At 39.3% G+C, this 24,730-nt stretch overlaps 1 protein-coding gene across 2 annotated transcripts in view; it reads left to right on the forward strand.

Moving 5' to 3' along the window:
* The window catches only part of LOC111870822 (ER membrane protein complex subunit 1), a 35,555-nt gene extending 15,996 nt beyond the window's left edge, over window positions 1-19,559 (forward strand). For both annotated transcript variants that reach the window (XM_023863389.2, XM_023863390.2), the window contains 8 exons: window positions 2,437-2,612; window positions 2,815-2,985; window positions 4,417-4,710; window positions 6,622-6,817; window positions 9,781-9,978; window positions 14,117-14,242; window positions 17,437-17,670; window positions 18,703-19,559. In XM_023863389.2, coding sequence (XP_023719157.1) covers window positions 2,437-2,612; window positions 2,815-2,985; window positions 4,417-4,710; window positions 6,622-6,817; window positions 9,781-9,978; window positions 14,117-14,242; window positions 17,437-17,670; window positions 18,703-18,863 — 1,556 coding nt within the window. In that variant the 3' untranslated portion in view covers window positions 18,864-19,559. The remainder of the gene's footprint in view (window positions 1-2,436; window positions 2,613-2,814; window positions 2,986-4,416; window positions 4,711-6,621; window positions 6,818-9,780; window positions 9,979-14,116; window positions 14,243-17,436; window positions 17,671-18,702) is intronic.
* Window positions 19,560-24,730: the final 5,171 nt, after the last annotated feature.

Raw genomic sequence — 24,730 nt, forward strand, 5'->3', positions numbered from 1 at the left:
ATGGTTGTTCTGTTTTTTATCTTTATAGTTGTTATTAGTTTTGGACTGTGGACAATAGTTTGATAGTACTTCAAGGGGAACCAATATTCCAGGGTCAGCTACTAATGAAAGTAGACATTAGAAATTGTAATAAATAGTAAAGATATTCATCACCAACGTTATTATGATAACTTAAACATTTTAGTCTTAGTACTGCTCATACAGTATTACTAGTAAATGTTTGTGATGTATCACAATATAAACTGAACATATTAAGATCAAATGCTTTGTTAGCCATGATTATTAAGGAAAAATATTTAAAGTGTGAATCATTCCCCTCCCCCACAACCATAATACACATGCATGTTTTTGGCGTAGTTATCACTGTACAGAATTTTGACTTTCAGTGATAATGCGACTAATATCGTTCCCAACTCACGAGTTTCTTGCCATGTTAGTACCACTGAAAAAAGACAAATTGTGAAAAGGGAGGTGTTGACATAATGTTCATGTTAAATTTCATTTGAATTGGCCACTTGGTGTCTACAATATTGATGGCCATACTTGAATCAGGGGATGGCAGACACATGTAGCTTGCTTGTAGTATTCCAGAAAGAGACCTTTGTAGTTGAGTCAGTTTATGAAATTGTGTTCAATACAGTAGAGCCCTCCACATAACCACTTTTTTATGAGACAGGCCTGTTCTCTTTATCAATTCTATATTTTATAGTATTCTTTAAATATATCTCTTTTAATATGATGGAAGTCATTATTATTGTAAGTCATTATTACTTATACACTATATTATTATTTATTATATTACTATGAGTATAAAATTTGCCACCAGGTGTATCCACCTTTTTAGTGATTAAATATTCTTTTAGTCCAACATGTTTAAATATAAAAGAAGTCCTTACAAACTGACAGAACATATTCTGAAATATTTCAGTCATTTAAATTAAATATAATTGTAAATCCTTACTACATATTAATTAATAATATACTGAAATCAGTGATGAACAGAGATAGAACCTTTTTATGCTATCTTACCTATGTAAGGTTGTGACATATGTGATAATATGTCATAATCGTCTTTAAAATGTCTATCTGATAGCATCATGAGGCATCCCTGTATAGGTGGGATGGTCGATTTTGGCTGGTGGATCTCTGATGTGTAGTGGGGTGATGCAAGTCAGCGAACCTAAGATTGGTGAGCATGTGCAGCGACACTATGTTGCCTCAATAAGAAGGTAGACGTTGAGCTCATAGGATTGCTGTTATTAGTAGATACTGTGTGCTTTTCCCACGTGCCAGCCTACAAATGTTCTCTCTGCAGACGAAGCAAGTTCATAGCATAGACTTGCTCTCATGCGCTGACAGTGAAGGACACCGGCCAAAAAGTATTGGCAGGCTTATAGTGGGTTATGTTAGTGGAAGCATTGAGGGTGGCTGCTTAAGTCTGAAACAAGTTCAGATGTGAGATTATTTAATCATTACAAATTTTGATAAAATTGCTGGAAATTTTGTATTTATATTAACATGGATTTTACTTTATGAATAATATATTTCAGCTTTTACTTTATCTGCTTCATTCACCCACCGTCATTATTATTAAAACATTCTCTATTTTATATATCTCTTTCTCCCATTCCCCTCTTCTCTGAAACTCATATTTTCCATTGTCTATAAAATAATAACGTTCAGCTAAGTAGGGTTACCCAAAGGAGGCTCATCGAATGCCTGTGTGCTTCTCAATTAATTTTATAATTTAATCTATTAACCTGACTGTCAGAGGAAGGAAGGACTTGTGTCATGCAATATGATGTTAAAAATTTATGTATATATTAATGCTATTATAAATTTATATTAGTAATTAGGTAAAGCTATCCTTGTAACAGGCCATGAAGGCCCATAAGATTGTGAGAGATAGAGGTTCCCACATTTTCTCTAGACATTCGGCTCACAGATGACAGTAAGGTTGTCAGCCTTACACACTAGCTGCCTTTATCCCCCAGGAAGATTCCTGGTACTCATTTCTGAGGCTGAATCAGCCCCAGGGCCATATTGCTGCTGGAAGGACTAGGTTACTTGAAAAAATCCACCTCATTGGGACTCAAACCCGCAACCTTCCAGCTTATAGCATAGTGCCTCAACCAACTATGCTACCATGTGCCCTCCCTCCATGAAACTTAAAACATATATTTTTAACTGGCAGTAACAAATTTTGGAGAGGCATTGCAAATAGTGTATGTTGAAATTATATTCCTTATGGATACCAAGAAGAAAATGTTTTTCACAGACCTTCCAAACATATATAATAACTGTTAAAGCGAGATGCAAATCAATTGTGTCAGTATCTAAAGCATATAAATCTATCAGTTCCTGTGGGAAGAATTCAGAAGATTATTTATGATGAATGCTTGGTAATATATTGTTAAAACTTTTTCTGGTTTACAGCTGGTTTTGTGGGAATGTTTGTGCACCGCTTGGCAAGTCAGATATTGCAGTTACGATCTTTGGTATTAACAATTCTTGGACTGGGGGAACCACCTTCAGCTGGCCAGAGAGCAGGTCTTGTTAGGGATGAATTTGGGCTACACAAGATGATAGTTGTCGCTTCATCTGCTGGAAAGGTAAATTAAGCATTTTCATTCATATGTGGGACATTTTGTTGTGTTTATAGAACCAATGAACATGAAGAAAGAATCAGACACATGTTTATATGAAGATAATGGGTAGTACCCAATATAATCATATTGAAGTGCTATCTTTTATTGCATCTAATGTAAGTTTATAGTTTCTTTGGAAATGTAAGTAATTTTGTCTCTGTTCCAGGTCTTTGGAATAGACAACTTGAGTGGGGAGATTATTTGGCAGCAGCGTCTGGAGAATGTTAAACCGTATGTGGATCAAGCCACAGGCAAGAATCATGCACCATTCTTTGTGCAGAGAACTACTCGTCACTTCCCAAGCCCAGCACAATGTGCTTTGCTACTTAGGCATAAGGTACAGTGTAAAGTTCAGAATGATTTCTAGAATTGTACCAATGTCACTTAAAGAATGATTTCATGGTTCCATATTTCTGTTATTAATGGCATTAGAGCTTGTTTCTAGACTTTTTCTCTAGTATCACATCATATGCTTCTAACATCTGCAGCTCCCAGTTGATAACTAAGCTATCTTAAATTATTCTTCTGCCATTCAGCAGAAGAAGCTTTGAAGCTTTGGTCTCATGAAGCTTTGAAACTTATTAACCCCTTGAAGATCTTTTTAAATGACACCCTGCCTGTCCTTGCAGCTGTATTTAGTTGACAGCACATCTATGCTGTTGCAGTATTATCTTTGGTATATATATATCCATGAGCTCATAGACACTGTTCGGATCAGTTAATGGAGTTTGCCAGGAGATCTTAACAGAAAATTTAAACATGTACCACAAAGTTTTTCCCCAACTCTTGACAAATTAACAAAAGCAGTGGCACATAAACATGTGTCTTGAGGTATGAGAGAAGGCTAACTGGACCTAAATTTTACAAGTATCTCTAGGATCATAACAGGTGATGAAAGTTGGGTTTATGGATTTGATCCAGAAACAAAGCAGCAGTTGTCACAGTGGAAGAGCCCACAATCACCAAGAGCAAAAAAAGGTGCAGCAGGTTAAAAGTTCAAGAAAGAGTATGCTTATTGTATTTTTTCAATGCAAAGGGGATTGTTCACTGTGAATTTATTCCTCCTAACACTACAGTCAAATTTGACTTTTACTGTGATGTTTTGAGACGCTTGAGAGAAAATGTGCAATGAAACAGACCAGAACTTTGGTGCAACCATAACTCGCTCCATCACAACAATGCACCTGCCCACACATCCCTGAAAACCACAGATTTTGTGGCTAACAGTAACATGGGTATTGTTCCTAGTCCTCCCTACTTGGTGGACTTAGCCCCCTGTGATTTTGCTTTGTCTCCCAAATTGAAAATCAAACTGAAGGAGTGACGTTTTGGAACAGTGTCTGACATCCAAAGGGAATCGCAAGTGGTACTTGAGAGCATTAAGGAAAATGACTTCCACAGTGCTTTTGAAGCATGGTATGCTCTTTGTATGGATGTACAGATATGTGCCATAGTAGTGCTTGAACAGTTGGGTCAAATTTATTTGTGTTTGATATTCAAGAGTGTATGTTTCATAGGTCAGTGTCTGGTGAATATGAACATTCAAGTTCAAAAAATGTCGCCCCCTCTGATTGCCCCAAAACACAAAATGGCTCCAAAAATTTGGATTAAATTTCAGTAATGTGGTCAAGATCAGTTGTGCACTAATTTTTGTGCTTTGTACAGAGAATGCATAAAATTTCTGCTTAATCTCTTTCGTCCAGTTATTGTCCTCATCACCTTGTTCTTGAACTGCCTCCTTGCTGAATTATTTTATAATGTCTTTCAGGTGACAGATGAAGGTGTGCTCTTCGTGTTCAATCCCATTACAGGTCAGCCCCTTGCTGAGTCTGATGGACTGATAAGTCTTGGCTATAAGGTTAAACAGTCATTCCTGTTGCATGAGGGCAACAAAGAGTCCTTACGTGGCATCTTATTGCTGGATAATGAGGATAATTTGCATGTGTACCCAGAGAGTGCTCAGTCTGTGGCAGTTGCCATGGCAGCTACTATTTTCATTTTCACAGCTGATCCAAACAGCGGTTTATTGGTGGGCTACTCCCTTGCTTTGAGCACCAAACAGGTTAGTATCACTGGTTAATATATAACTGTCATTTTCATAAATGACATAACATGGAACCATAATGAAGAGGTTATGGTCTTTTCAGCTGCAGGTTTCTTCTCCCAAATCACATTGTGAATTCTATCAAATTTGTTAAGGGGGGTTATAAACTACTAAAATAGTTTAATTATTTTCATATTTGGCCCATCATATTAGTGTACTATAACTTGTACTAATTACTCCAACAGATGGTCAGTTAATAGATCATGTAAGCTTAGCAGTGCTAATATAGAAACCCCACTATTAGACATACCCTTTGCCAGTGCAGTCCAATTTACATTCTCATAACATGCCATTATTTTTCTAAATCAGTTTTACAACCTCCCCTTTTACTCATTCTCCAGTCTTCCTTGGCTTTATGTGCAGAACAATGGGAATAATATATTACTCTTAACTTTTAGTGACTCATTGTTTGATAACCAATGCATGAAGAAGGTCCATAAAAGTAAATCCTGCTAATATCAATGTAGTACAGGGTGCGGCAGCATAATTTGCTGATTTGAAGGGTCAATAAAACAAAAGATGCTATAGGTATTGTAATTATTTTTTCTCCATGTTCTACAACATTGGAAATTTACGTTTACTCTGTTTTAAAAATTGTATCCGGCAAGTGGCACCCCCCCCCCATTGGCAATACACTGATTTGCCTGAATTCTGAAGTGTCGGTTGACTCTTTCCAGCATATCGATGGGTATGTTGGCTATGGCTTGGCGAATATTCTCCTTCAGTTGAGCAAGGGTCCTTGGACGATCGGTGTACACGAGGGATTTCAGATACCCCCATAAGAAATAGTCAGAAGGGGCTATATCGGGTGAGCGCGCTGGCTACTGAAGATTGCCCCTCAAAGAAATCAGGCGCTCAGGGAAGTGTTCCCCCAAAACGCATTGCAGTTCGCGCCGTGTGTGCTGTGGCTCCATCCTGCTGAAACCACACATCCCCAACATCCATTTCGTCAAGACTTGGCAAAAAAAATTCTTCGATCATTTTCACATAGCGAACAGAATTCACTGTAACTGCAACCTCATTCTCTTCAAAAAAGTAGGGACCAATAATCCCTACTCTCGACAGTGCACACCAAACAGTTACACGTTCACTATGAATGGACCTCTCATGAGGTTCTTGGGTATTGTTATCACTCCAGTAGCGCATGTTTTGCTTATTCACACACCCAGAAAGATGGAAATGAGCCTCATCACTAAAGAACACAAGCGAATCATCAGGAAAAGTTTCAAGGAACGCTTCACATGTATGTTGCCGAGCAGCAAAATCATGTTCAGTGAGTTCTTGCACCACAGCCAACTTGTTAGGATGAAAGTGGAGGTCATCATGAAGAATTCGCCTCACAGAACAATCAGACATTCCAAGGGCAGCTGCATGCTTGTGTGCCGAGCGCCGAGGAGATTGCAAAAACGACTGCCTTACCGCCTCGATGTTTTGGGGTGATCTGACGGAACGTTCCCCTGATCTTCTCTTTTCCACACTGCCAGTTCTCCTGAGTGTGTTTGCCCACGTAACAATCGACTGCTAACCAGGAACACGAGCTCAGGCGGAAATACTGAAGTGCGCGCAGAATGCTTGCTGTGTGGCGACAATCGAGCGACCGTTAGAAAAGTAAGCCTCTACGGCAAACGCACGCTGTTCCTTCGTCCAACACATTCTTGGTACTAAAGTGGAAGGAAGAACAAACTTCTCGAACCACCCGTTCAAATGAGACCATCCGCACCCTCTAACGGCCAAACCTCACTTCCTAGTGCCAAATTCAAATCAGCAAATTGTGCTGCCACACCCTGTACATAGTTCCCATAAGTACCTTTATCCTGCTTTATTTTTTTAGGAGACAAGAATTTAGTAAAATTCAAATTTATATTTCAGAACTTGATTGCAACTCGTGTATGGGAAATAAAACTCACTCATGGTTCCCAGCGCATCACAGCTGTCATAAGCAAAAGTTCCATTGAGAAGGTCCACTCGCAGGGAAGAGTACTAGGTGACCGCAGTGTTCTGTACAAATACATCAACCCAAACCTTGTAGCAGTCCTTACTCAAGGATTTGATCCAGTCCACAAGCGTAAGTGGGTGTCTGAATTGTCATGGTTATGTTTATTGTGCAGGAAGAAAATCACATGTGCCACCCTTCCAGAACAGCCCACCCACTGCTGTAATCACTTCTTCAATCTCAAAATGTCCTTTGATAGATATCCTTTATAGTTTCAAGTGGTAGACACCTTTATTGCTATTTATTAACAAAGTCAGTGGTGCAGTATGTGGAAATGAGACTATAGCATGTACTTAATTAGCAGATATTCATGAATTTTTGGTGCAGCTACCCAGAAATGGAAAAATCATATAGTTAGCTGAAGACTTTTGCCAACATTTCAGGAGGTTGCATACAACTGTGTCTGTTTAGGTTCTTGCTTAGTGGCTGTTTTCTTGCAGGTTTACAGTGATGGTATTATTAACTGATGAGCCTGACATTAACTTTTTCATATAGTTTGATGCTTTGGACTATGTGACAGCACTCTGCCTTATACTGCTGTCACAAATACAGGCACAAAATCCTCCTTTACAAGGTTTGAACGGCTTCCTACTCCATGTTACAAAGCATGGAAGTAAAATCTGGAAGTGTAATGTTTATGAAATAAGTTAGCTCACTGACAAGTCTGTACATATTAATGTAATGGTTTACAAACTTTCAGATTTATATCTTCTTTCTGATAAATGTAATAGATTTGCCTTGAAACCTTAAAATGTCACTGTACAAGTTCTGAGGAATTTAAATATCTCTGTATATAATTTACTACGTGGGGCAATCCAAAAGTTTCCAAAATTTGAATTTTGAGTGCGAATGGTTATGAGTACATCAAAATACCGCTAGGTGTCTCCTCACACATACTTCTTGAATCAGTGTGGCAAGCAGCATCGAGTTGAGTGGTTGAGTTTATTGTTGGTGAACATATTTCCATTGTTGTGTTTCCGTGAGTTTGCGGTTTTGCGATGGCTGACCTGAGAGAGCAGCGTGTCTGTATAAAGTTTTGTTTCAAACTTGGGGAAAACCGCTGCAGAAACGCACCAAATGTTGAAGCAAGCTTTTGGTGACAGTTTAGGCCAGACACAAACTTACAACTGGTATAAGCATTTTAAAAATGGCCGAACATTGACTGATGATGACGATCATTCGGGACGACCGTCAACAGGCAAAAGGCCAGAAAATGTCACAAAAGCTAGGGATCTGATTCTGCAAGATCGTAGACTGACCATCTAAGACCTCTGTAACACCTTGGGACTAAGTTATAGTACATGTCAACGAATTTTGTCAGAGGAACTGAACATGAGGAGGATTGCGGCGAAGTTTATGCCACGTCTGCTGCAAAATGAACAGAAGCAGCGTTGCTTGGAAGTCTGCAGGGAACTTCAGCAACAGCTTCAAGAGGATCCAAACTTTCTTTCGAAGGTTGTCACTGGTGACGAAAGTTGGGTTTATGGCTACGACCCTGAAAGCAAGCAGCAATCGTCGCAATGGAAGAGCCCTTCTTCACCTCGGCCAAAAAAAGCTCGACAAGTCAAGAGCAACATTAAGTCCATGTTGATCTGTTTTTTTGATACTGACGGGACTGTTCATAAGGAGTTCATCCCTCCTGGTCAGACAGTCAATAAAGAGTTCTATCGCGATGTTCTAAGGCATTTGAGTGAGAACATGAGGAGAAAACGTCCAGAGAAGTGGCACACGAACGACTGGGTACTCCACCATGACAACGCACGACCGCATACGGCTTACATTGTGCAGGAATTTTTGGCTATAAACAAGATGGCAGTTGTTCCCCACCCACCGTACTCACCAGACTTAGCTCCATGCGACTTCTTTCTCTTCTCCAAGATGAACATCAAGTTGAGGGGGCGAAGATTTGATACAGTTGAGGAAATTCAAGCGGAAACGCAGACGGTACCGTCTGCGTCTGCGTACCCTGACAAAGAAAGACTTCCAGGATGCATTTGAAAAGTGGCAGAAACGCTGGGATCAGTGTATGCGCTCCCAAGGGGACTACTTTGGAGGGGATGGTGCAGAATAAGATCTAGGTAAGATGTAATAGTTTTTATTAATATATTTTGGGAACTTTTGGATTGCAACACATATATACATTTGTATGTGATATTCTGAATCTTGGAGAGCAATATTATTAGTGGATAAGTATAAGCGAACGAGTTGTGTAGTTTTGCTGTTACATGTATTGGTTTGAGTCCATATCAGTGTCTTTTCCTAAGTATATTGCTTAATATCACCATGTAAGATTCTGGAGCACTTTACTTTCTTCTGAGATGATGGTGGCAAGATGGAGCAATATTGAAATGATACAGAAGTTATAAAGACATAAGTGATCATTTTTAGGAAAGAAAAGAAAACAGAGAAAAGAAGCACGCTTTTCTGCATCTGATAAACAATCCATAACTTGTATCACAGAATACTTATGAACAACGTTTTTCCTCAGATTGCAGTACAGATTTTTCTGCATGCACATGCTAGTATGTATTTATTTTTCAAATTTAAAACGTGCATGTTTATTATGGATACTATGCATGGTAAGGTAAAGTTATTCCTGTGATTAACTAATTAAGCACTACACCCTGAATACGTATGAGGGATTGGATGTAAAGATCCACGTCTTCTTGACCCTGACACTAGTTGGAGGTGAGGGGTCAGCTTCACGTCCTGGCTGCTTTATCCCTGGGGAAAGACACCCTGGTACCCATTCGATAGGCTGTGTGGGCCCCAGAGCTAGTTTGGATGCTGCAGTGAAGAGAAAATTCTGACTTGAACTTTGAACACTTGGTTGTTCAGCCCATAGCCAGTTTCCATACCGACTGCGCTGTCCTGGATACTATGCATACAAATATAATAAACACTGTATGTTAGATTTTCTCGATCTTTATTCTGTCCTTTCAGTAATGTTTCTTTCCTTAATCATATATCATGACAGTGGAATGTTTATATCCCATGATGCATATGTTCCTTTAATGCAACTTCTTTTGTTTCAGAGTTTCTGAACATCTACTTAATAGATGTGGTATCTGGCTCAGTGATATTTTCAATTTCCCACAAGCGAGCTCGAGAACCAGTGCACATTGTTCATTCTGAGAACTGGCTTCTGTACAGTTACTTCAGTGACAAATCACGACGAACAGAAATTGTGACTCTCGAGTTGTATGAGGGCAAAGTGCAGAGTAATACCACAGGTAAATATCAAGCAGTATGTTACAGCTTTCAGTACTTGGGTTTGTAAGATTTCTTGCCATGTGCACTGAATGCATGAAAAATGGAGTGATCATGTTTCATCCCTTGCAATGATTTAATGAATTTTCATAAAGTTTTATAGTGGAAAAATCTGCCAGAAGTGATCAATCAGATTGAGTTTCTCCTGTATTTTACATGAAAGTCAAATCAAACTTTTTTAACTTTCTGATACAATAAAGAAGATATGTGTTGTGACGTATGGATATTGTGACATGTCTAACCGTTGCTGGCCAACGGGAGGTGGAATGAGTTACCACGAAGGCAGACCCTTGATAAATGGTTGGTTGCCAAGTTATGCAACAGTAAGGAAAGCAGTGTTTGTCCATGCAGAGCTGAAGCGCGCTGGTTGCTACGCAGCATTGCCCAGCAACGCCTTTGTAAATATGGCGTCACGCAACAGGGGAGCCCATGCAGTGATTGTTGCTAGGCAATCTGTAAACACGATGTTACACAACAGTGAAAACTATCATATAACTGTTTTCTGTGTTGTCATTGCGGAAGCTACATAACACGAGTATTCGTCAGTGAGTAGTAGTGAGTATTGAGTTACGAGTTGAGTTGTATCGAGTGAATGGCAGTGACTCCAGCAGGAGAAGTAATTTTGATACTGCAGATGGCAGTTATTGAGAATTGTAAACTGTGTAAGTGTAAGAGCGAATGTGCAGTAAATTCACTATATCCAATATGGCGTGAAGTTATTTGTCACGTGCATACCCAACACATGACAATATTATTAAGAGATACAGCTTTTATTTTACATTTTATGTGTGTGTGTGCATGCATACACACAGTATACATCTCTGCAGCAGTGAGTTACTGTTTGCAGTAGATGAATAATTAGGTCAATGAATTATAGAGAATGCATTTGAAGAATATATTCTCCACTCTTAGTTATAATACTGTCACGTGTATTAGTGACTATAGATGAGGTTTTGGTTTGGATGATTGGATTTATTGCACCTTATACATTCACGCAGTTCGGGACTACAGGCAGTACAATGCTATTGCTATTGTACACACTTTCCAATTCACCATTGCACTCATTAAGATTTTCTGTCTTTACTAGTCATATCCTGGCAATTGATTTATCACATTCTTCTTGGCACCGTCTAATTCCTTTCTTGCCATTTCTTCTCAGTCACCTTCAACTGCCATCTCCAGAACATGACCCAATTCTGATCCGACTTCTGTTCTGTATTCCCCCAAGTGACCTTATGACTGTGCTCTTTAATAACCCCTCAGCACAGACCTCACAGAAAACACCNGCAGTTCAGGACTACAGGCAGTACAATGCTATCGCTATTCTACACACTTTCCAATTCACCATTGCACTCATTAGGATTCTGTCTTTACTAGTCATATCCTGGCAATTGATTTATCACAGTTTCACAGTCACTTCAAATCACACACAAAGTCTTCTTGGCACCGTCTAATTCCTTTCTTGCCATTTCTTCTCAATCGCCTTCAACTGCCATCTCCAGAACATGACCCAATTCTGATCCGACTTCTGTTCTGTATTCCCCCAAGTGACCTTATGACTGTGCTCTTTAATAACCCCTCAGCACAGACCTCACAGAAAACACCATCTTCTGTTGTTAAGGATGTATGTTTACTGATCCGTTACCCAGCAAGGAATGTCCTGTTGTTGTGTGCATGTGTTGCAGGAATGTGTTTACAGAGTCCTTGCGTCACAATGAGTATACATGTCACAGTATTCATCAGTCATATGAATTAAATGACGTGATAACACCTTGACTTCTTCTTCTCCCATCTTTTGCAGTATACTAATCAGAGGTGATTGGCAGAGGAATAATATGCCTTGGTTCAAGTCCCAGCCGAGGACCTAATTTGGGTATTTTGTGCTATGCTGGAATGGGACATGATTGTTTCTTCCCATTTTAATCCTGATTGTCATTCACAACCATCCTGTCACATCTCATTTCATGTTGCTATAGCATGTTAAAGTATTGTGATCTTTCTTGTTGTCTTGTGAATTCATCCACCAAAAAAACTGGTGGAATAAGAACCAAAGAAGTCTTTGTTTTGTAATATCAATCTGCAACAGTGAAGTGATCTGTCACATTTTGACTTTTGAACTATTATTTGAGAATGAAGAAAGTCGTCTTCTGGGTTTAGGCACCGTGTATTCTNTGAGAACTTTGCCTGCTATTTTCTTGTTGTTTAATGAAGTTCTGGATGGCATCTTGTGTCACTGCAGAGAAGTTTCATTGTGGATATGATCTTTATTTCTGTGTCTTTAGTTTATCTGCATTTCTGGTAATATAACCTGAAATTTCAGCACTTTAGTACTAGACACATCCACATGAAATCCTCTAAAATTATTTACATTATAGAAAAAAGAAAAAGTAAAGGTATCCCTGTAGCAGGCCATGAAGGCCCATAGAGTTTTGAGATGTTGAGGTTCCCACATTTTCTAGACAGTCAGCTCATAGATGGTGGTAAGGTTGTCAGCCTTACTAAAAAAAAGTAAAAAGTAAAGCTATCCCTGTACCAGGCTGTGAAGGTCCATAGGGTTGTGAGAACGTTGAGGGTCCCACATTATCTAGACAATCAGCTCAAAGATGGCGGTAAGGTTGTCCACCTTACACGCCGGATGTGCTTTACTCCCCAGGAAAATTATTTTATTAATTCCTGGTACTCATTTCTGTTAGAGGCTTACTGAACCCCAGGAGCATAGTGCAGCTGGAAGGATTAGGTCAATTGAAAAGAATACAATGACCTCATCGCGACTTGAACCTGCGACCTTCCGGCTTGTAGCATAGTGCCTTAACCACTACGCTACCGCATGCCCCGGTTGTCCGCCTTACTATCATCTTTAATATTACCCTCCCCCCCCCACTTCTCTCTGTAATATATATAGACTTGACAGTATACTTTAGAATATACTGTAAGTCCCCACCAAAATCATGTACTCATTCCCTGTTGAGCTAATGTCCATTCATCACAGCCTCCTTAAATTTAATGACTCTAACAATTCTAGATCAGTTATATGTTGTCACATATAGGGTGGCATGTGTGATGAAATGACAGGTTCTGTTTCGGATGATTAGATTTATTAGCACTTTGGTTACACTCTCTGTCACATTTACTACAGGCAGTACAGTGCCATTGCTCATTTACACACTTTCCAGTTCACCATTGCACACACACTAGGATTCCCAGTCTTCACTAGTCATCTCCTGCCAATGGATCTCAACACAGAAACTATAACAGTCTCACTGGATCACACACTCCAGATATTATGCATAAATAAAGTCCTCAAATCATAAGTTAAATCCTCACAAGTCGACGAACTTTCCATGGCCGTCTCCTACTGAGAACTCCGAACTCAGAACTCTCTCACTCACTGTCACTGTCACATCTAGTTCCAATTCGGTCTCTTGCATGCTTCTGCCACTACTATTTCTCTTTCTGCGACAAACTCAGAACTCAGGACTCCGTCACTCACTCACTGCTAGTTCCAGTTCGCTCTTATTTGTGTGCTTCCGCCTCTGCTATCTCTCGTTTGTAACTCATTAACTTGTAACTGTTCCTCATCACTGTTCTCATAACTCTGTTACTCTGTTTCTAGTTACAGTTCTCTCTTATATACCTGCAGCATGCACCCCATGGAAACCACAGCCTCTATTCTTGTAGAGGTATATTTATCTAGTCCTCGCATAGCAAAGTCGCGATGCTGACCTCATAGAAAACAGTCTCTATATTGTTGAGGTTGTTTACGGAACCATTGCTTGGCAACACGTTCAAATACGTAACAATTTCATGAAGTTATGTGTCACAAATATTCTCCATTTCCCTAGTTACTTGATCTCACTTAGGTCCAGATAAATTGCTGTATGTACACTGTTTTCAAGCTTATGCAGTTTATATTCTTCCTCTGAAGTAAGAGCCCACATCTTGTAAACACATAAAAGAGCTCGGGAAATGTTTGTTTTATATTACTGTAGATATGTAAAGTTCAGATATTACTGTCGCTAATTTGCCTAAGTATTATTTTTTTTTCTTTCCCTCACAAGCTATGGTTTTTAGATCTAATTATTCACTCTTACACATTTTCAGCCTTTTCCTCAGTAGCAGCACCTTTGCAGCCAATTGTTGATCGACAGGCATACATTCTTCCAGGCATGATTGAATCAATGAAAGAAACTATTACAGAGAAGGGTATCACTAGCAAACATATACTGGGTAAGTGAATGGTACATGCTGACCTGCAATACTAGCAATTCTGTAAGTTTTATATGACAACTGCATGACATCTAAGACAATTCTAAAAGTTTATTTGTTAGTTTTTTATTGATTATGTATTCTGAGTTGTATTTTCTAAGAACAAAGTTACTATTACCTGGCATTACAGAAACTTATACTACCACTTTTAGGTATAATGAAAGGATATATTTATATTGAGGGTAACATGTTATCCAGATTTTCATGTTCATGAGTCATGATTGGTTGGAATAGATCAACTTATTATTACTACACGCTTATACTAACAAGAAACTTTCGAAGAAGTGTTTATATAGAACAAGTCCAAGAAATGTTTATAGAACAAGGAGTCATCATCATTATCATCATATCATACTTGAAGAGACTTCATTCATTTATTTCTTGGTTTATTCAGTCCATTCAGACACAAGTATAAATACTGATCCAGGGATCTTTTAACACCTGTAATTAGCACTTCAGTGATCAAAGCATAATTACAGAGAAATCCCCTGTTATGTTTTTTTTTGGGGGGGGGGGGGGATGTGAATTTGAACATTAGGCTGAGGAAAATGTTAAACTGAGGACATTTTACAGTGATATTTCTGACCTGGGATTACTGAAACTGAATGTTAACACTTTGCAGACAGGCAATTTAAATATTTAAATCACCCTGGGGACCGGCATTTTTAAGCCTACTACCCTAACTTGTGCACTGTTCACTTTAAAAATTAATATAAAATCTCATAATTAATTTTATGAGCTAAAATTTTTGGAGAACACTTACCAATGCTCCTAGAAGTGCTTGAGAGTGTGATATTTCTGGAAACATTGCCTCTTTTGAAGTGGCATTACACATAACTTGCAAATGTAGACAGTCATACTCCTTTTTTTGTGAATGGTGCAAACTCGGCATTGCCTAGAAGGATGCTTCCACTTGGAATGTTCACTCTTCACAATTTTCACGATGGTATGTTTCCGCATATCACTCGAGAGTCACCCAGGGGGTCCACATGAGGCCTGTGTGGGGTGGGAGTTGATGGGCCCGGTCGCACTAAGTCTGTGTCTGACTCTGGTTCTGCTGCCACCATCTGGTCTGTAGCCCAGGCCTTTGCCACATTCATCAGAAGTGTTTTGTATTTCAATTTTGAATCAGGGTTTAGATTTTCGTAAACCAAAAATGAATTGAAAATGGTACAATTTATAAGCCACAAGGCAACTTTCTTTGTCCACTTTATAGTTTCCTAGGAAGAGAATAATAGGCCAAGTATTGATTGGCTCTATCAACTCCCTTCATGAACATATTACACTCAGAAATACAAATAGGCTTCTTTACTTGTTCATGTTTCCTTTGAACATCAACCATGCTTGAATTGTGAATTGTCGAAATCATATTCACAACAAGAGTATCCCTCCAGGACTGAAGAAGAATAACCCCCTTCCTCCTGAATGTGTGGTTTCACCATGTTTCAGGGATGTAGATTCCTCTTTCAGATCTGGAGGAAGGCCTCTGCTCACCCTAATTGTTCCGCAAACACGTACTTTTCTCAAGAGAAGGTATTCTGCAGTTACCACACTGTTATAATAACTGTCTTGATAGACATGGTAATTTTGATCAAGATAGGGTTCCAAAATGGAAACAATAGTTTCTCGCAATTTTTTGCCATCACCAGAATAAATTTCTAAATTTCCAATATAGCCTGAAGTGCTTTCAGTAACTACACAAACAAGTAGGCCATACTTTCTTGTTCTCCAAGAGATCGCTTTCGTCCTTGATCCATATTGCACTACTAACTTACTGCCTGGTACATACAGCTTGAAGACGAACAAACGCATTTTCCTTTGGAGTGGGATAGGAAAATAGTGAGGTCATGTTACTGACTACTAAGCAAACATTCAGGAGGTCTATTATGCACCAGTTATGCATCTGCGTGGCACCAGAGCTAGGTATAGTGTGTTGCAACATAACGTGTCCTAAAATCATAATATTATGCGACCGGTCCTCCACGTTTAAAATCGAAAAGCATAGTATTATGCGACTGGTCCGCAAAGTGTTAAATGTGGATAGTACAGTGAATGGGGGGGTTCCACTGTATGTTACGAATTTCATGTAATAGCTTCAATAACATTGATAGGTTTTCCTGCATAGGTGTCAATATAACATTTGTACTGTAAAATAAAAATAAAACCTTTATCTGTTATTAGATCCTGACATCTTTTTACTGAAATTCTGTCTGAGAGCTACCCAAAAATTGTTTGGCCATCCAGGTGCAAAGACGGACAGTCCTTATATAAACTTATTTCACAGTAGCTATTCATGAATTATTGGCTGGATGCTGAAGGGAAATTGTAATGTTTCCGGTACAAATCTGTATGGCCCAAGCTGATTCAGGGAGTTTATCTCTCTCTAGCCTAAGTGAACAGTTCTGAGGCAGTTCTCAGCTGATTGAACATATGAAACCCATATACAGTTACCAGGCCACCTGGAAGAATATCACCTTAGCATCGGACTGGCCATGAAAATAATTTGAAATATCTAAGCCTTGCTTCGCAACTACAGAGACGTGGAATTCTTAAAGCTTCTTTTTGCCCATTATAACATCAGATCAAACAAAAAAAAATAAACTCCGTGGCTTGAGTCCACAAGTGAACTATACCGACCAAGCAACCACTGCTTGTTATTGAAGTTAGTGTCAACTTTAGTGGATAGAGGGTGTCGCATGGTCAGTGGAACGAATCCCCACAGCTGCTAATTTCGGTTTTATAGACCGGAGCCACTGTTACCTTGAAATAGCTCGTCAGTTATCCTCATGAGGCTGAGTGGACCCTGTTCCAGACCCACTACTTCTCAGAAAGTGTGGTAGCGCCAGGAATTGAACCTGGACCTCTGAATCTGTAGGCAGGAACTCTGACCACTAGACTACAGAGGCGGTCCTGTAACATCAGATCATTGAAATAAATTCTGAAAACATTAAGGCTGTCTGGCTGTAACAGCTCTCAAGCTCTTTGAACAATACTGGGGAGTGAGATGCAAACTTCAAACCTTCTGATCATTGTTTTTCTGTTTTACATTTTACATTGTTGTTATATGTATGCTCGTCAGGCTCAGCAGCAGTCAAAAGATAGGGAATGACATTAATTCTGTTCTGTTTTTCTTATGTCTCTTTCTGTTATTTCAGTTGCACTGGCAAATGGTGCTATATTGGAGATACCATGGGTGTTCCTAGACCCTCGTCGCCCAATCACAGTTACTTCTGAGATGCGAGAGGAAGGTGTGATTCCATACATGCCTGAGCTACCCATACCTTCTGAGGCTATTATCAATTACAACCAGACAGTCCAAAGGGTGAGAGGCATCCATACTACTCCCAGTGGATTGGAGTCTACTTGTCTTGTATTTGTGTATGGATTAGGTATGATAATTGTTGATTGGTTAAGAGGTAGAACATTATAAGTATTATGGTTGAATAACAGTGCTCATTCCAATGCAAGAAAGAAACAAGTTTATCCTCACATAGTGGCAAGCCTGGCCACAATATAATACCAAAAATGGAGCACTGTTTGTAGTAAAAATATTTTTGTACTGAAAGGATACACATTTCATTCTTTGCTCTGCAAAATATGAATTAAGTTTGGAAAATGAACTGTGTTTCATAGGGAAAAGATATATATTGGATGTCCATAAAATTCTTTTTGGGTTTCGAACAGATCTTTGTGCCAATAGTTGAGAGAGTTAAGAGGATAAAGTTGACTCAGCTGGGCTGGTTGTTCATGACTATGAATATATTAAATAAAACTAGGCTGAAAAACAATTTTAAGTTAAGCTAAATTTGATAGTTTCATGTATTCAACACAAGGCTACTGTTGCTTTGTCATTGCAGTGTTTTACACAAGGTTAGTCCACTATAATCCATTCCTTTTCTAATGAAGCTTGACCTTCACAAGGGAAGTATGACAGCGAGTCACAAAAGGATTTTGAGGGTAGCCTTCAGCCAAGACTCTCAGTTGTTGCTTTGTGATGGTACAGGAGGATTCTGTCCTGAGCAGCCCAGTGCAACACATTATTGTCACATTTTATCATTTAGCCAAAGAAAACAAGTGAACTGAATAATGCTAAAAAGGTGGTACATAAACAAGGCATGGGAATTATATATAGTGTATGACAGCAACGCAGAGGATGAGGATGAAGACGAAGAGCTCACTCAACCTACATCCAATCAGTAAGGTCACTTAACAACCCTTATCAGTTCAGTTCTGTGTTGAGTGACTTGATTAGAACTGAACTACAGCCAGACAACCCCACACTCCTGACCCTGTTAAATAGCATTCTTGTGACTGATTTTCACCCAAGCTTGATGAGAAAAAGAACAGGCTGTAGTAATTTCTAAGTCCATATCTGTCGATGCAAGTATGAAAATTTTGATAACTTTGCATTCTTGTTACAGATATGTTCTACACCAGAGTTGCTCCATCAAAGACATTTGATTTACTTAAAGAAGATTTTGATCACTTTTTGATAACTGCTGTACTTCTGGGCCTCACAGTGACATCCTACATTACTAAGAAATTGGCATCTAGAAAAGCACTAAAACAGGCATGGAAATGATTTACGTAAGCCTTAGGTTGTTAATACAAGGGATCCTACTTTGGGCACATGTGTGTGACTGAGTGACAAATTTTTGCACCCATTCATGAAACATTTGGAATTGAATGACATTTGTTTCAAATTGTAAATCTAACTGGGACTTCAACTCGTTTTTCTTAATTTAATACTTTTCTATGAAGTTCACAGCAACACAGTAATGCAGATGTGCATTCACATCATTTTATCAAGGGCTAGGTGTGATGAGATGTTATTATCTTTTTTTGTAATCAGACTCAAGAGCATTAAGATTGTGTACACAGCACTCTGGAAGCTTCTGCCACCTTTTAATATTTTGCTTTCAGTCAGAGATAATAGGGTTTGTCAAAAATGATACACAAGCTGTTCCATTAGCTGAGATGGCTTCTTGGAATAAGCACATAGAACAAATATTATTTATTTAACCTTTATAATACCAGATTCAAATCCTCCTAGTAGCACATATTCTAAATTAAATAACATTTCACTAAAACTATTCCCTTTACCAACAAAGTAAAATATCCCCAAATTTATGAGTGACAGAAATATAAAACAAAAATTAACTGAAATTGAACAAAACATGGATGATGGCACTGCAAGAATATGATTTATGTAATTTGTTACATACCAGAGACTTATGTACGAACCTGTTATCAGATAAAAAGAAATCAAGATAGGAGATGTCTGTCTTATTCACTTCTCTGTCCTGTTAATCCTATGGTTGCCCCACCACAACTTGGTCCTCACAGGTGCACTAAGTGTAACCATCTCTAAAGCATGCAGTAATGCACAGGCTGTCACATTTTCCCCTTTGGGCAAGGTGTATGCTTTTATGTGTTGTGATTAAAATCATATGCTGCAATTGCTTTGATCTGGATGGGCAGTGCTGCTTCCTACTGACTTCCAGGAAGTTTATCTTTTATCATACCATCACTACCCACTGAGTACGTTTGAAAGTACACACTTCATTGTAGTCATCAATAATTAAAGATATCATAGCATTTCCATGTGAGCCAGGATAGTGTAGTTGGTATAGCAACTGGCTACTGGATGGGTGACCGAGGGGTTGGAGTTCAAGTCCCAGAAGGGTCAAGAATTTTCTCTTCTCCAAGTCGTCCAGACTGGCTTGGGTCCACCCAACCTTCTATGCAATGGGTACCATTTCCCTGAGCGTAAAGCGGCCAGGGCGTGAAGGTGACCACTCACCTCCCGCTAATGCCGAGGTCAAGAAAATTTGGATCTATACATCCACTCCCCCATACGCCTTCTTAAGCACAGGAACAACTTTACCTTACCTTATAGCATTTCCATGCTCATTACAGAAATTTCAATCTTGCAATGGATGTTCGCACACTGATATTTATGGTTTATACTCGTATAGCAACACTAAGTAGCTCAGAATATGAAACACTGAATGATAGAATAACTGTTGAGAGGATGTGAAGGAAGCGCTCGTGGCCTGATTTTAGGTAATATTTGCCAGGAGGGCCCAAGGAAAACTACAAAATAACCCTGATCAAGATAGTCAGTCCCCTGTCAGGATTTGAACTGAACATGTGCCACATACAAGCCAGAAACAGTTTGAGCCAGCTTGCTGCATAGGGCACAAGAGTAATTGCCTCTCTTGTTGGACATTTTCCCACTTATACTGGCTGTTAAAAAAGGGTGGCAGGCTTTAAGCAGCTGTAGTACTCACTTAAATGAGCAAAAACATCAATGCCTGCTGAGATATGGGTATTTTTTCAAGAACTTCATGCATTGAAAAGAGAGGAAGAAGATCCTGGAACCAGTGTGTGAAGAATTTCAGCTGCTGAAGGTGTTGGTGTTCCCCTTGTCTTGAGAAGCCTTCCTGAACACTCACTTTATCATACCACATCCAGTGAGTGCTAGCCCCAGCTCTTCCTGACCATTGTGCATGGGTGGTGTTTTGCCAGTGGCTCCTCGCAAAATGCATTGTAATGACACAGTCTGTATCTAACATCCTGTTTTCTGATGATACGGGATTCACAAGGGACAGTATTGTGAACTTTCACAATACCCATGACTGGGTGGATGACAGTCCCCACACAATGGTGGTGATATCAACATCAATATTCCATCAATGTCTTCTTGGGCATTTTAGGTGATCAACTCTCAGGACCAGTTGTCTTACCTAACAGACTAACTTTGGTGAATGATTTACCAGCACTCTTGGAACATGGGCCGCTTCATCAACAACATGACATGGCTCATGCATGATGGGGCACCACTTGATTTTCTCTGCATTGCCAAGACAGCACCTAAACCAGACTTCTGGTGAAAAGTGGATAGGTCACAGAGGCCCAGTCAACTGGCCTCCGCCATCCTCTGATCTAATGCCTGTGGATTTTTGGCTGTTGGGACACCTAAATATTTTGATATATTCAGCGCCAGTCAATGACATTGAGGTATTAAAGCAATGGGAAGAGAATGCCTATCAGGAGATTTGAGTGAAACCAGGAATTTTCAACTGAATGCACATCTCTGTGTGATGAAGAGCTTTATGTTATGTTGGAATACATGGGAGGCACGTAAGAGTATTTACTGTAGAGATCACACATTCATTGTCTATATCTCGGTAGGTTTCCTAACATGTCGACTGGGACTTTGTTGCTCATTTAAGGGAGTACTGTACCCTCTTAAAGCCTGTAAACCCTTTCTAACAACTTGTGTTTGTTGTTTGTATAGTGATGGTGTCAGTAGCTCTGGGCATAAACCATTGAATTGAATGATGGTAAGCGAATAATTACTGGAAAGGATGTGGAAGGAAATGGTCATGGTCAAATTTGAAATACTGTCCTAGCATTTGCCTGGAGGGACTGAAAAACTGCAAACAGTCTCATGTAGAATAATTGGTGCTCCATGAAGATTTAAGTGAATCACCTCCTGAATACAAATCAGAAATGTTACTGCTAGATCCAACTTACTGTGTAGGGCACAACAGTAATATCCATATACAATACATGTACATGAAGGGGGAGTGGGTTTGATTTTACATGTGTGTGTTTCATTAGTTCCAGAAAAGAATCTCTACTTTGCCATCTGACATTTCAGTCCTAGATGCATAAATAGAGTATATTCTGTTCTCATCAGGAAAACTGTGTATATTGAAATGCAAGTTATCATTGATATTATTCATGTAGACATTTAATAACATTCATCCAAATATATATGATGCTTTGTATAGTGTGTGTTGCGGAGGGTATATAGAAATTTGAGTTGTTTGAGCAAGTGTATCTTTCCTGTGATTGACAATGGAATCAGTTTTCCCACAGAACGAGTGCTACAAGTGAAAGTATGGAATGTATAGTGTCAACTTAATTTTGTGTGCATCAAGAAGTGTTATTCATCAGAAGACATTATGTTTACTGAAGTACAGGTTGTGGTTCATGTCACTCTTCTAATGACAGTTTGGAACCTTGAGACATATGTATGACACTGTGTACATTGTATGTTGTAGTTGGTACAACAATGGGGAATGAATTTGATTTTATACATGTATTCCCTTCTCATCCATCTTAAATTCTGTTTTTTCTCACCAAACATTTCAGGGCTACATATGTTGGAAAGGAGTGTATCCCATGACAAGGCCCTCATTGTAAATATAGCAAACATAATAGAGTTTACAACAAAAAATTCAGCAGAATATGCATTAAAAATGGGATATGATAAAAAGTGCACAGGTCAATAAACACAAAATTCCTTGATTTAGAAATTAATAACAACCTGTACAGCAAAAATAATATTGATTAATTGGTGTGTAGCATATTATACAGTTTACATATTAGATATGAACAACTCAGACCGTGAAATCAATCTTTCTGGCCCACTTTCACCTATGATGATGAACATAATAATTTTCTAGGGTAATTCATGTAAGAGAACAGAAATAGCTGTTAGATTGATGGCTGGTGGGGAACCTATAAATTCATGCAGAGGTCTATTTTAGCAATTATTTCCTCCATGTAAATACACATTATAAGAAGTGAAGCTCATAATAAATAATAATAAAGACCACTTCAACAATCATTTAACTGTACACAGTATTAAGAAAATCATAAGTAATATCATCACAGGCCACTTGCCAACCTAATTTCAGAAAGATGAATACAATTCTGACATGGTAATTTCCAACAATCCACTTTGTGTTCTCAAAAGTCTTATGAATGAAACAACATAAGTTGAGTTTCTCAATCTCTCCGTGAGTTTCGTTGCCGTTTCCTCAATTTGTGCCACTCCACTCATGTTCTAGTGTAAGTGCCACCCCACAGGTTTGAGCATTCACAAATCTCTTATTATCCATTACAGAGAATTGCAAGACATATGACGTTAGAGTGACCTCAGGCCGGTCACAGTAGCCGAGTGGTCTAAGGCATGTACTGTCTTCGCTTGCTTGGAACCTGGGATGGTGGGTTCGAATCACACACAAGGCATGGATTTTTGGGCTGCACCATAGCTCAAGCAGTTAGTCGCTGGCTTCCCATCGCGGCGGCCCGGGTTCGATCCCGGGCCTGATCAAGTGGAATTTGTGGTGGACAAAGTGGCGATGGGGCAGTTTTTCTCCGAGCTCACATTTGTGGTTACGTGGTGATGCAATGTCTAAACAGCATTTCCTAGTTGCCCGGTTGTTAGGCCCTAGGGTACCAAAGGACAATACTTATAATCCACAGAAACGAAAATAAAATTTATATGCGATAGTCAAATCCATTCATATTATAAAATAACGACGTTGGCTGCCTCCGGCTTAGCAAAAGAAGATATGTTCCTCATTTTGCAATCCATCAACACATTGGCATTCGGCTGTGGACTGTTAGGCTTGCTTTAAGACTGGTGTGACCTACTCTCATACGGTTTATTAACACGAAGGCACGGCCGATCATTTTTATCTTTCGGAACCGGAACCACGGAGACGACCATACCTGTCCATTTGCTACCATAATTAGCAATCATTACGCTAGCCTATTAAACTAGATAGAACCAATCACAATACACTAAGAGCGATATATCGAATCCGGCCCCGTGAAACTCCCATGTTATTGGTTGGCAAGATTGCCGCCATGACGCCTCGGTGAAATTCTGCTGCCATCTATTTTCAGCTTACATGACTAAATTAAAAATGACTCCAAGGCCGAGAGCACAATCGGTAAGAAGGTATGCTACCTCATCAACTATTTTGAGTGCTCCCCCCTCGACCCCTCAAAATGCTTTTTTCGCTACTAGCAATAAATACTTTTAGATCTCTTGTACTGCAGTCTCTCTTTCCTTCTGGCGTTCGCACTAATAACCTATATGCATTCCTCGCATCCCCATTCATACCACATGCCCTGCCAAAGCATGTAGCACGAATAGGGAGGCGTGGAATGCATATAAGATATTAGTGGGAATGCCAGAAGGAAAGAGACTACTGGGAAGACGAGGGTGTAGGTGGGTGGACAATATTAAAATGTATCCTAGTGAGATAGGATGGTACAGATTGGATTGGACTGATCTGGCTCAAGATAGGGACCAGTGGAGGGCTCTTGTGAACATAGTAATGAACCTTTGGGTTCTACAAAAGACTGGAAAATTCTTGAGTGGCTGCACAATTGACAGCTTCTCGAGAAGGGCTCAGCTCCATAAGTAAGTTTAATGTCACTTCACCCATATCCTTTGGTTTGGATCTCAGGGAAGCTCTATTAAACTTTGTCCCCACCTTTTCCAAAAAAAAAAAGTAACAGCGGAATAAGAGGCTCTGCAGCTCTGGAGTACAAGAGATTAGGTTTCAAATTAATTATCTGGAGAAATTTAAGGTCTTTCATTCTGGTCCGTCACACTAACCAATTAACAATCTACCT

Source organism: Cryptotermes secundus, unplaced genomic scaffold (assembly GCF_002891405.2).
Source record: "Cryptotermes secundus unplaced genomic scaffold, Csec_1.0 scaffold596, whole genome shotgun sequence".
Classification (NCBI taxonomy): domain Eukaryota; kingdom Metazoa; phylum Arthropoda; class Insecta; order Blattodea; family Kalotermitidae; genus Cryptotermes; species Cryptotermes secundus.